Genomic DNA, 13,181 nt, shown 5'->3' on the forward strand with positions numbered 1-13,181 from the left:
TATTAAATGATCATGGATGGGTGACTCATTGTGTATTGTTTACACATGGCAGGCTTACACTCTGCCCCTACACACACACTCTCGTGTTTCCTCACTGACTCAGAGACCCATTCCTAGTGAACGTAGTGCCATCTTGTGTTTTGTTCTGTCACTGTTAACCTGATCTAAAAACAACATTCCTTTTGATACGTGCCATTTATATGTATATATATATATGTATATATATATATATATATATATATATATATATATATATATATATATATATATATATATATATATAGTAGAATCAACACCTGTTTTTAATATGAGAACTCTGTTTGTACCCGCCCGTCTGTGACAATCACTACGGCCTGGTTTCCCGGACCCAGATTAAGACAATAGACCTGAGATTCTCAAGGGGCGGAAGGGTAGCCTAGTGGTTAGTGCGTTGGACCAGCCGGCCCTCCGAAAGCTTGCAAATTCGATTCCCTGAGCTGACAAGGTACAAATCTGTCGTTCTGCCCCTGAACAGGCAGTGTAACCCACTGTTCCTAGGCCGTCATTGAAAATACGAATTTGTTCTTAACCGACGTGCCTAGTTAAAGGTATAAAAAATTTTTTTTTTTACTAAATTCTCCATAGATTTTTTTTTCCCCAGGGGCTAGACTTAATCTGGATCTGGGAATCCGTCCCTATAAATTATTTTAGTTGTCTGTCCTCTGTGTGTTTTGGCTTTGGCCGTGTTCAAGAGCATCACAACCGCAATGTATCATGGGTAAATTGTGACTGACCAAACATGTCCTTTTTGACCTGGCTAACTAGAACTGTCATTGATGAATCGACACCAGTGTTTTCCCAACTCCCGGTCCTCCAGTACCCCCCAACAGTACACATTTTTTTTTATTGTAGTCCCGAAACAAGCACACCTGATTTCAACCTGTCAACTAAATCATCAAACCTTCAATGACTTGAATTAGAAGTGCTTATCCAGGACTACAATAGAGATGTGTGTTGTTGAGGGGGTACAGGAGGACCCGGAGTTGAGAACCAATGCTCCTCACGATGTTGAGAAAACAAAATAAACCTTTTTTTGTTACAATGACTTTGTTGTATGTTGATAGACCATCTGTAGATGCTTCCCCCAAACTATAAAAATAAAATATTACTGGAGATCCCTCAAACTCAACTCTGGACCTCGCAGACAGTTCCTGTCGTTGTTGTCGTTGTTCCTCTCTAGTCAGAGACTGGTTTAGACCTGGGACACCAGGTGGGTGATTCCCCCTCTAATCAGGGCCTGATTTAGACCTGGGACACCAGGTGGGTGATTCCCCTCTAATCAGGGACTGATTTAGACCTGGGACACCAGGTGGGTGATTCCCCTCTAATCAGGGACTGGTTTAGACCTGGGACACCAGGTGGGTGATTCCCCTCTAATCAGGGACTGATTTAGACCTGGGACACCAGGTGGGTGATTCCCCCTCTAATCAGGGACTGGTTTAGACCTGGGACATCAGGTGGGTGATTCCCCTCTAATCAGGGACTGGTTTAGACCTGGGACACCAGGTGGGTGATTCCCCTCTAATCAGGGACTGATTTAGACCTGGGACACCAGGTGGGTGATTCCCCCTCTAATCAGGGACTGGTTTAGACCTGGGACATCAGGTGGGTGCAATTTACTTATCAGGTAGAACAGACATCGAGCCAACTTGACACAACTGTGGGAAGCATTGAAATCAACATTGGAGTCAACATGGGACCAGCATCCCTGTGGAACGCTTTTGACACCTTGTAGAGTCCATGTCCTGACGAAATCTGCCTAAGTCTAAAAAGGTGGGGGTGCAACTCAATATTTTAAAAGGTGTTCTTAATGTTTTGTCCACTCAGTGTGTGTGCCCACGTCTACCCCACTGATTCTTGAAATATACAGTACATTCGACTGTCGTACCCCCGTCAGATCCCATAATACCAAATCAGAACTTGTTTTACTGCAAACACTAACTCTTCAAAACATGGTTAAAAAACCAACGTGTCAAAAAAATATATATATACATTTCCTTCTGAAATGTTTGGACTTTGTCAAGCCAACTAGTTGCCAACATTAATAAATATTTGCTATAATTTCTGTGTTTTTTTATTAACATTTTATTTTACCTTTATTTAACTAATAATGTATTTTGTATGCTAGTTTGTATGCTATGCCATAAATTAAACATCTGGATGTCTAATTTTGAATAAGGACGCCTCACGTTTAACCGCATTTGTTGATGCCTCTGGAGCTTTAATGGATCTTGAGCATTTTCCCCCACCTTACGGCCTTCAGAATAAAAAAGTCAGATGCTATCAGCTCTATCAGCTCTACCCCAGGCGGGCGAGTGTGATTGGAGTGTGATTGGAGTGTGATTGGATCCAGGAGGAGGAAGTGACCTCGGTGTTCTGTTTTTTTTCTTCTCTCGCAGCGTCGAGAGACACACTCTCTAATCGTTTTGAGCCACTGTCCCCACTGTTTTCCTCAGGGCGTACGGACACCGGGTACACAGATGCTGTATCAAATCAAATACAACAGGTGTAGTAGACCTCACAGTGAAATGCTGAGTACAACAGGTGTAGTAGACCTCACAGTGAAATGCTGAATACAACAGGTGTAGTAGACCTCACAGTGAAATGCTGAATACAACAGGTGTAGTAGACCTCACAGTGTAATGCTGAATACAACAGGTGTAGTAGACCTCACAGTGAAATGCTGAATACAACAGGTGTAGTAGACCTCACAGTGAAATGCTGAATACAACAGGTGTAGTAGACCTTACAGTGAAATGCTGAATACAACAGGTGTAGTAGACCTCACAGTGAAATGCTGAATACAACAGGTGTAGTAGACCTCACAGTGAAATGCTGAATACAACAGGTGTAGTAGACCTCACAGTGAAATGCTGAGTACAACAGGTGTAGTAGACCTTACAGTGAAATGCTGAGTACAACAGGTGTAGTAGACCTTACAGTGAAATGCTGAATACAACAGGTGTAGTAGACCTCACAGTGAAATGCTGAATACAACAGGTGTAGTAGACCTCACAGTGAAATGCTGAGTACAACAGGTGTAGTAGACCTTACAGTGAAATGCTGAGTACAACAGGTGTAGTAGACCTCACAGTGAAATGCTGAATACAACAGGTGTAGTAGACCTCACAGTGAAATGCTGAGTACAACAGGTGTAGTAGACCTCACAGTGAAATGCTGAATACAACAGGTGTAGTAGACCTTACAGTGAAATGCCGAATACAACAGGTGTAGTAGACCTCACAGTGAAATGCTGAATACAACAGGTGTAGTAGACCTCACAGTGAAATGCTGAATACAACAGGTGTAGTAGACCTCACAGTGAAATGCTGAATACAACAGGTGTAGTAGACCTCACAGTGAAATGCTGAATACAACAGGTGTAGTAGACCTTACAGTGAAATGCTGAATACAACAGGTGTAGTAGACCTTACAGTGAAATGCTGAATACAACAGGTGTAGTAGACCTCACAGTGAAATTCTGAATACAACAGGTGTAGTAGACCTCACAGTGAAATGCTGAATACAACAGGTGTAGTAGACCTGACAGTGAAATGCTGAATACAACAGGTTTAGACCTCACAGTGAAATGCTGAATACAACAGGTGTAGTAGACCTGACAGTGAAATGATGAATACAACAGGTTTAGTAGACCTTACAGTGAAATGCTGAATACAACAGGTGTAGTAGACCTTACATTGAAATGCTGAATACAACAGGTGTAGTAGACCTTACAGTGAAATGCTGAATACAACAGGTGTAGTAGACCTTACAGTGAAATGCTGAATACAACAGGTGTAGTAGACCTCACAGTGAAATGCTGAATACAACAGGTGTAGTAGACCTCACAGTGAAATGCTGAATACAACAGGTGTAGTAGACCTCACAGGGTAATGCTGAATACAACAGGTGTAGTAGACCTCACAGTGAAATGCTGAATACAACAGGTGTAGTAGACCTCACAGTGAAATGCTGAATACAACAGGTGTAGTAGACCTTACAGTGAAATGCTGAATACAACAGGTGTAGTAGACCTCACAGTGAAATGCTGAATACAACAGGTGTAGTAGACCTCACAGTGAAATGCTGAATACAACAGGTGTAGGTAGATCTTACAGTGAAATGCTGAATACAGCAGGTGTAGTAGACCTTACAGTGAAATGCTGAATACAACAGGTGTAGTAGACCTGACAGTGAAATGCTGAATACAACAGGTGTAGTAGACCTCATAGTAAAATGCTGAATACAACAGGTGTAGTAGACCTTACAGTGAAATGCTGAATACAACAGGTGTAGGTAGACCTTACAGTGAAATGCTGAGTCTAGTGGTTAGAGGAGGCAGGTAGCCTAGTGGTTAGAGGAGGCAGGTAGCCTAGTGGTTAGAGGAGGCAGGTAGCCTAGTGGTTAGAGGAGGCAGGTAGCCTAGTGGTTAGAAGAGGCAGGTAGCCTAGTGGTTAGAAGAGGCAGGTAGCCTAGTGGTTAGAAGAGGCAGGTAGCCTAGTGGTTAGAAGAGGCAGGTAGCCTAGTGGTTAGAAGAGGCAGGTAGCCTAGTGGTTAGAAGAGGCAGGTAGCCTAGTGGTTATAAGAGGCAGGTAGCCTAGTGGTTATAAGAGGCAGGTAGCCTAGTGGTTAGAAGAGGCAGGTAGCCTAGTGGTTAGAAGAGGCAGGTAGCCTAGTGGTTAGAAGAGGCAGGTAGCCTAGTGGTTAGAAGAGGCAGGTAGCCTAGTGGTTAGAAGAGGCAGGTAGCCTAGTGGTTAGAAGAGGCAGGTAGCCTAGTGGTTAGAAGAGGCAGGTAGCCTAGTGGTTAGAAGAGGCAGGTAGCCTAGTGGTTAGAAGAGGCAGGTAGCCTAGTGGTTAGAAGAGGCAGGTAGCCTAGTGGTTAGAAGAGGCAGGTAGCCTAGTGGTTAGAAGAGGCAGGTAGCCTAGTGGTTAGAGGAGGCAGGTAGCCTAGTGGTTAGAGGAGGCAGGTAGCCTAGTGGTTAGAGGAGGCAGGTAGCCTAGTGGTTAGAGGAGGCAGGTAGCCTAGTGGTTAGGGGAGGCAGGTAGCCTAGTGGTTAGGGGAGGCAGGTAGCCTAGTGGTTAGAGGAGGCAGGTAGCCTAGTGGTTAGAGGAGGCAGGTAGCCTAGTGGTTAGAGGAGGCAGGTAGCCTAGTGGTTAGAGGAGGCAGGTAGCCTAGTGGTTAGAGGAGGCAGGTAGCCTAGTGGTTAGGGGAGGCAGGTAGCCTAGTGGTTAGAGGAGGCAGGTAGCCTAGTGGTTAGAGGAGGCAGGTAGCCTAGTGGTTAGAGGAGGCAGGTAGCCTAGTGGTTAGAGGAGGGAGGTAGCCTAGTGGTTAGAGGAGGTAGCCTAGTGGTTAGAGGAGGCAGGTAGCCTAGTGGTTAGAGGAGGGAGGTAGCCTAGTGGTTAGAGGAGGTAGCCTAGTGGTTAGAGGAGGCAGGTAGCCTAGTGGTTAGAGGAGGTAGCCTAGTGGTTAGAGGAGGCAGGTAGCCTAGTGGTTAGAGGAGGCAGGTAGCCTAGTTGTTAGAGGAGGGAGGTAGCCTAGTGGTTAGAGGAGGTAGTCTAGTGGTTAGAGGAGGCAGGTAGCCTAGTGGTTAGAGGAGGTAGCCTAGTGGTTAGAGGAGGGAGGTAGCCTAGTGGTTAGAGGAGGTAGTCTAGTGGTTAGAGGAGGGAGGTAGCCTAGTGGTTAGAGGAGGTAGTCTAGTGGTTAGAGGAGGCAGGTAGCCTAGTGGTTAGAGGAGGCAGGTAGCCTAGTGGTTAGAGTGTAGAGGCGGCAGGTATCCTAGTGGTTAGAGTGTAGAGGCGGCAGGTAGCCTAGTGGTTAGAGGAGGTAGCCTAGTGGTTAGAGGAGGCAGGTAGCCTAGTGGTTAGAGGAGGTAGCCTAGTGGTTAGAGGAGGCAGGTAGCCTAGTGGTTAGAGGAGGGAGGTAGCCTAGTGGTTAGAGGAGGTAGTCTAGTGGTTAGAGGAGGCAGGTAGCCTAGTGGTTAGAGGAGGCAGGTAGCCTAGTGGTTAGAGGAGGTAGCCTAGTGGTTAGAGGAGGGAGGTAGCCTAGTGGTTAGAGGAGGTAGTCTAGTGGTTAGAGGAGGCAGGTAGCCTAGTGGTTAGAGGAGGGAGGTAGCCTAGTGGTTAGAGGAGGTAGTCTAGTGGTTAGAGGAGGCAGGTAGCCTAGTGGTTAGAGGAGGCAGGTAGCCTAGTGGTTAGAGTGTAGAGGCGGCAGGTAGCCTAGTGGTTAGAGCGTTGGACTAGTCATTCTGCCACTGAACTTGTCAGTTAACCCACTGTTCCTAGGCCGTTGTTGAATGTATTCTTAACTGACGTGGTTAAATAAAGGTTAATAATAACAAATAAACTTCTGCAAAACAAATGAGTTCGTCGCCATAGAAATGCAGCAGAGGAACTCAATTCATCACTCACTACCCCCATATAGTCAGATTTACTTCCCAGCTAACAATTCTAGGGAGAGAGAACATTTTTTTGTAATGTTCCCCTAATGTTTCAGTGTCCAGTTTTCCTTTAGTTGCGAGAACATTCAATTTGTTTTACAAAAAAAATCTTCCGATAACCTTTTTAGCATGTTTTGTTGTTAAGAGTTAGGAGAACATTCCCTTAATGTCGAACAGAACATACCCAGAACGCGTTTGCCATGTTCTCATAATATACAATATTAATGTTCTAGACACGTTTCATGGGAACGTTGCAAGAGCATTAATGTTTCCAGTTTTTCTGTGGGTTAGCAGAACATTCCATCAACATCCCAACAAACATACACAGAACTCATACACACAGTGGCATGCCATGGCAGAGTTTATGGAATATTTGGCATGGCCCATAGACTTCCACTTTCACAGTACAGCAACAAAAATCCCAGTTTTACATTTTGAAGAAAATGTGAAAATGTGCATTCAAAAATATGCATGTTATGCATACTACAATCACAGTAAACTACAGCCAAATTCAAAACACGTCAGTCGACAAAATATAATAAAATTACGCAAATAAACATTTAATGTTTTGTATGTGAACTGTTAATTTTAAATATAGTTCAACGAATTGTATATTTCTGTTTTACAACGGAAACTCTACAAACTTCTGTTTTCTGAGCCGTTATTATTAGACAGGCAGAATCATGACTACCTACTTCTCGGGTCCTCCTTCTGCCCTTAAATGAATGTCGCCGACTGCGTGACGTTCTCTTTTACCCACCGTCAGAGAGGAGATTGGGTGGGTTTCTACATCTTCAGCAAATAATCCGTCGGATTTATCAAACATCGTTTGTTGAAAATTCACCACAATCACTGTATTATCATGAATAGTAACGTTTCTTTCATGTTTGATCAATATTGCAGAACTTTTAGGTCCCCCATCCATCGATAATCTACAATGGCCGAGGAAGGGTAAGCGTGACGGTTGTACTCCGGTTTAGTTCCTGAACCAAGGCTAGCTAGCCAACACATGTGCACGTTTAAAAGTTTAATTGCGTGTCAAGTGGTGCTTTGTTCCGAAAATATAATTTCCATGTTTCTACTTGCACTTTTAATACTCTTGACAACACTATGACATATAGTCCGGTGGCTGCAACCAAGTATATATTTATATGTGAATGTAGCTGCATTGCTAACGGAGTAGTTAGATTGTTCCCGGCGCTTGTGTGATGATTTACTTTCTTTAGTCGGATACCCCTTCACTTCAAATTATGAGTGAGATCCCCTGTCTGACACGCCGGTTGATTGCGCACATTCAACCCGGAGGACTAGCGCCTTTACCGGTCAGTTGCAGCCAACTAACTGTTGTATCCCCTTTCCCATCCCACGCGTCTCCCCATGTCCTCTCCTGTCGTTCCCCTCTCCTCTACCTTGTCTTCCTCGTCTCCCCATGTCCTCTCCCGTCGTTCCCCTTTCCCATCCCACGCGTCTCCCCATGTCCTCTCCTGTCGTTCCCCTCTCCCATCCCACGCGTCTCCCCATGTCCTCTCCTGTCGTTCCCCTCTCCTCTACCTTGTCTCCCCATGTCCTCTCCCGTCGTTCCCCTCTCCTCCACCTTGTCTCCCCATGTCCTCTCCTGTCGTTCCCCTCTCCTCCACCTTGTCTTCCTCGTCTCCCCATGTCCTCTCCCGTCGTTCCCCTTTCCCATCCCACGCGTCTCCCCATGTCCTCTCCTGTCGTTCCCCTCTCCCATCCCACGCGTCTCCCCATGTCCTCTCCTGTCGTTCCCCTCTCCTCTACCTTGTCTCCCCATGTCCTCTCCCGTCGTTCCCCTCTCCTCCACCTTGTCTCCCCATGTCCTCTCCCGTCGTTCCCCTCCTCCACCTTGTCTCCCCATGTCCTCTCCCGTCGTTCCCCTTTCCCATCCCACGCGTCTCCCCATCTCCTCTCCTGTCGTTCCCCTCTCCTCCACCTCGTCTCCCCATGTCCTTTTCCCCCCTCAGCATCGCTGCCGGAGGTGTGATGGATGTCAACACCGCTCTCCCTGAGGTGCTCAAGACCGCACTCATCCACGACGGTCTGGCCCGCGGTATCCGTGAGGCCGCCAAGGCGCTAGACAAGTGAGTCTGAACATCTCTGGTCATTAGTTTGTTCCCTAAGTGGCACGCCTTTCATTCCATGTGTAGTGGCTGGCGCATGTTGCACTGCTTTTGCCTAGAGCATTTATGTAGGGAATAGGGTGTAATTTGGGACAGACAGGAAATTGATTCTTTTTTTTCCTCCTGCTGTGTTCTATTAGTTGGTGAAGTACGGCTGATAGTTGGGTTGCCATCGTTACCCAAACTCTGAAATATCTCTGTCCCAAATGATACCCTAGTCCCTAGCTGGTGCACTACTTTTGAAAGGAGTGTTCTATATACTTGGGGAATTAGGGTGTAATTTGGGAGGTAAACACAGGGGAATAGATGCGGTTACAGTTTAGGATATTATTTTCGGCGCTGTATCGTTTTGACAGCATGTTAACGTTGGTGCTCTACCAGCACCAAAACTCGTGTTTTTCTTTCATAGCTTGTTTCCGTCTTTTTAAATGGGGAGCCAATTTGTTTTCAGCACCTATTTACATGACTGATCAAAATGTGTTGTCACGGCTCTCTGGTCCCTCTGCAATATGTTTTGGACCATTGAATCGTAATGCATATAGAATCACAATACATAGCATATCGGCACCTAGATATCGTGAGGTCTCTGGTAATTTCCCAGCTCTAAGCACACTAACGTAGTTACCTAGTTATAATCCTCATGTTAACTGAGCCTCGCTCTCTCGTCCTCTCCTGTGTCCAGGCGCCAGGCCCACCTCTGCGTCCTTGCGGCCAACTGTGACGAGCCCATGTACGTCAAGCTGGTGGAAGCCCTCTGCGCTGAGCATCAGATTAACCTCATCAAGGTATAAATTCTGGGATGGATAGATGGGGGGGGTGTACTGGTTACACCAATGAGAACGCAGAAACTGGTGCATATTTACAAGTCGAGAGAAAGTTGTTTTGACCTGTGGGAAGTGTTGTTATGGTGCAGAACGAAGGGGGTCCATGATGATACTGGACTGAGTGGAGGTTATACTGCTCCCTATCCTCTCTATAGTGCACTACTTTCGACCAGAACCCTATGGACCCTGTTCAACAGCAGTGCACTATATAGGTTTCTGTTTGGGACACAACCACTAGCACTGCCAAATCCTTCCATATTTTCTCCTGTCTTCACCTCTCTCTCTCTCCTCCCGCCTCTTCCCTGTGCACCAGGTCGATGACAACAAGAAGCTTGGCGAGTGGGTTGGTTTGTGTAAAATCGACCGCGAAGGCAAACCCCGTAAGGTGGTGGGCTGCAGCTGTGTTGTAATCAAGGTATATTTAAAAAAAAAAAAACATTTGACTGTAAATCTTTCTGGAAACGTCTGGGGAGATCTTACGGAGGGCTTGGAATGCTCCCTGTGGCGTAACGGCGTTATGAGGGTTGAATGTCCACTGTGTGATCAGAGCTGTTGGTGCCAGTCGAGTGCAGGTGCTGTGCCCTCAGTGCCATGCAGCTGCTTGTTCTATACATCTGGCCAGAGTGTTTCTGCCAGAGTACGAGCCCCGACACCTCGCTGTGGTGTCTGGGGTCCCAATAAATGGCTACATTGACAATTTTTATTAGTTACTTTACCATACTGACCACAATGTACATACAGTGTTGGACTTTATCCACATTTTTGTTACATTACAGCCTTATTCTAAAATGTTTATCCCCTCAGTGATCGACACACACTACCCCATAATGACATCACAATACCTCATAATGACATCACAATACCTCATAATGACATCACAATACCCCATAATGACATCACAATACCCCATGACATCACAATACCTCATAATGACATCACAATACCCCATAATGACATCACAATACCTCATAATGACATCACAATACCCCATAATGACATCACAATACCCCATAATGACATCACAATACCTCATAATGACATCACAATACCTCATAATGACATCACAATACCCCATAATGACATCACAATACCCCAAAAGCAATTTTTTAGAAATATCACATTTACATAAGTATTCAGACCCTTTACTCAGTACTTTGTTGAAGCACCTTTGTCAGTGATTACAGTCTCGAGTCTTCTTGGGTATTGACGCTACAAGCTTGGCACACCTGTATTTGGGGAGTTTCTCCCATTCTTCTCTGCAGATCCTCTCAATCTCTGTCAGGTTAGATGGGGAGCGTCGCTGCACAAATATTTTCAGGTCTCTCCAGAGATGTTTGATCTTGTTCAAGTCCGGGTTCTGTCTGGGACACTCAAGGACATTCAGAGACTTGTCCCGAAACCACTCCTATGTTGTCTTGGTTGTGTGCTTAGGGTCGTTGTCCTGTTTGAAGGTGAACCTTTGCCCCAGTCTGAGGTCCTGAGTGCTCTAGAGCAGGTTTTCATCAAGGATCTCTCTTTGCTCCGTTCATCTGTCCCCGATAATGACTAGTCTTCCAGTCCCTGTCGCTGAAAAACATCCCCACAACATGATGCTGCCACCACCATGCTTCACCGTAGGGATGGTGCCAGGTTTCCTCCAGACGTGACGCTTGGCATTCAGGGCAAAGAGTTCAATCTTGATTTCATCAGACCAGAGACTCTTGCTTCTCATGGTCTGAGAGTCCTTTAGGTGCCGTTTGGCAAACTAAGCGGGCTGTCAAAAAAAGTGGCTTCGGCCGGTCCACTACCATAAAGGCCTGATTGGTGGATTGCTGCAAAGATGGTTGTCCTTCTAGAAGGTTCTCCCATCTCCACAGATGAGCTCTGTCAGTGACCAGCTGACATCAAGAATGATCAGATGCTCCTGAGCTCAATTTCAAGTATCCTAGCAAAGGGTCTGAATAATTATGTAAATTAGGTATTTCTGGTTTATTTTAAATTTGCTAATTTCTCAACCTATTTTTGCTTTGTCATTATGGGGTATTGTATGTAGACGAGGAAAATAATTTATTTATACAATAGGGCTGTAACGAAACAAATTATGTCAAGTGGTCTGAATACGCTCAGAATGCAGTGTATGACCCTATTTAGTGCCATTTAGGACTGTAAAACTGTCTTGTAGGTAGCTCCTTTATAACATTTAGTTTATACCCCCCCCCCCCCCCCCCCCCCCCCCTCTGTCTCTCTAGGACTATGGCAAGGAGTCTCAAGCCAAGGATGTGATTGAAGAGTACTTCAAGGCCAAGAAATGAGATGTCCGTTTTCAATAAAAGCTTGTGGAAATACGTGTCTTTCTGGAGTTTTTATTAAATGAAAGGTTCACCCATTTTGATATTTTTGTGTGCATCTTAGTGTTCCTTTGATTTTCCCCCTGGGTCATTTAATGTTTTCATGTGTATCTGATCGAAAACATCTTATCATGCATGTCAGATTTCAATACTGTCCGATGTCAACTCGAATGAGACATTTTTTTGCGGTGTTCTTACCTCAACTGTGTAATTTATCGGATGGATCAGCACGTTTCTCCGGATTTTCGCCTCTAGTCCAGGGTGCATTACATGGTGCTGTTACCAGAGATATTATAGAGAGGAGATGGCAATGTATGACGCCTCAGACTGCCGACCAATCGCGTGTACGTTGTTATGCCGCGTCACGTGGTTGCTAAGCTAATCGTCATGCAATGCCTTGTGGGTGTGTGTAAAGAAACGTGCCTGTTTTCCTCGGAAGTACAGTGCCTTGCGAAAGTATTCGGCCCCCTTGAACTTTGCGACCTTTTGCCACGTTTCAGGCTTCAAACATAAAGATATAAAACTGTATTTTTTTGTGAAGAATCAACAACAAGTGGGACACAATCATGAAGTGGAACGACATTTATTGGATATTTCAAACTTTTTTAACAAATCAAAAACTGAATAATTGGGCGTGCAAAATTATTCAGCCCCCTTAAGTTAATACTTTGTAGCGCCACCTTTTGCTGCGATTACAGCTGTAAGTCGCTTGGGGTATGTCTCTATCAGTTTTGCACATCGAGAGACTGACATTTTTTCCCATTCCTCCTTGCAAAACAGCTCGAGCTCAGTGAGGTTGGATGGAGAGCATTTGTGAACAGCAGTTTTCAGTTCTTTCCACAGATTCTCGATTGGATTCAGGTCTGGACTTTGACTTGGCCATTCTAACACCTGGATATGTTTATTTTTGAACCATTCCATTGTAGATTTTGCTTTATGTTTTGGATCATTGTCTTGTTGGAAGACAAATCTCCGTCCCAGTCTCAGGTCTTTTGCAGACTCCATCAGGTTTTCTTCCAGAATGGTCCTGCATTTGGCTCCATCCATCTTCCCATCAATTTTAACCATCTTCCCTGTCCCTGCTGAAGAAAAGCAGGCCCAAACCATGATGCTGCCACCACCATGTTTGACAGTGGGGATGGTGTGTTCAGCTGTGTTGCTTTTACGCCAAACATAACGTTTTGCATTGTTGCCAAAAAGTTCAATTTTGGTTTCATCTGACCAGAGCACCTTCTTCCACATGTTTGGTGTGTCTCCCAGGTGACTTTAAACGACACTTTTTATGGATATCTTTAAGAAATGGCTTTCTTCTTGCCACTCTTCCATAAAGGCCAGATTTGTGCAATATACGACTGATTGTTGTCCTATGGACAGAGTCTCCCACCTCAGCTGTAGATCTCTGCAGTTCATCCAGAG

The 13,181-nt window shown here is 45.2% G+C and overlaps 1 protein-coding gene and 1 non-coding gene across 2 annotated transcripts; both read left to right on the forward strand.

Annotated features, from left to right (window-relative positions):
• Positions 1–7,145: 7,145 nt before the first annotated feature.
• rps12 (ribosomal protein S12) lies at positions 7,146–11,762 on the forward strand. Its single transcript, XM_036976399.1, has 6 exons — positions 7,146–7,254; positions 7,380–7,427; positions 8,459–8,575; positions 9,297–9,399; positions 9,752–9,853; positions 11,667–11,762. The coding sequence occupies exons 2-6, from the start codon at positions 7,414–7,416 to the stop codon at positions 11,727–11,729; spliced, it is 399 nt and encodes a 132-aa protein (XP_036832294.1). The 5' UTR covers positions 7,146–7,254; positions 7,380–7,413; the 3' UTR covers positions 11,730–11,762.
• LOC118964509 lies at positions 7,676–7,753 on the forward strand. Its single transcript, XR_005051570.1, has one exon. It is a non-coding gene; the product is annotated as a small nucleolar RNA SNORD101 (small nucleolar RNA).
• Positions 11,763–13,181: the final 1,419 nt, after the last annotated feature.

This window comes from Oncorhynchus mykiss, chromosome 4, assembly GCF_013265735.2.
Source record: "Oncorhynchus mykiss isolate Arlee chromosome 4, USDA_OmykA_1.1, whole genome shotgun sequence".
Taxonomy (NCBI): domain Eukaryota; kingdom Metazoa; phylum Chordata; class Actinopteri; order Salmoniformes; family Salmonidae; genus Oncorhynchus; species Oncorhynchus mykiss.

What these genes read in the sequence shown, in the direction of transcription:
- rps12 (XM_036976399.1), top strand. An exon ending in GCCGCCAAGGCGCTAGACAA is followed by an intron (nt 8,576 to 9,296) that starts GTGAGTCTGAAC and finishes TCCTGTGTCCAG; the next exon opens with GCGCCAGGCCCACCTCTGCG. An exon ending in ATCAGATTAACCTCATCAAG is followed by an intron (nt 9,400 to 9,751) that starts GTATAAATTCTG and finishes CCTGTGCACCAG; the next exon opens with GTCGATGACAACAAGAAGCT.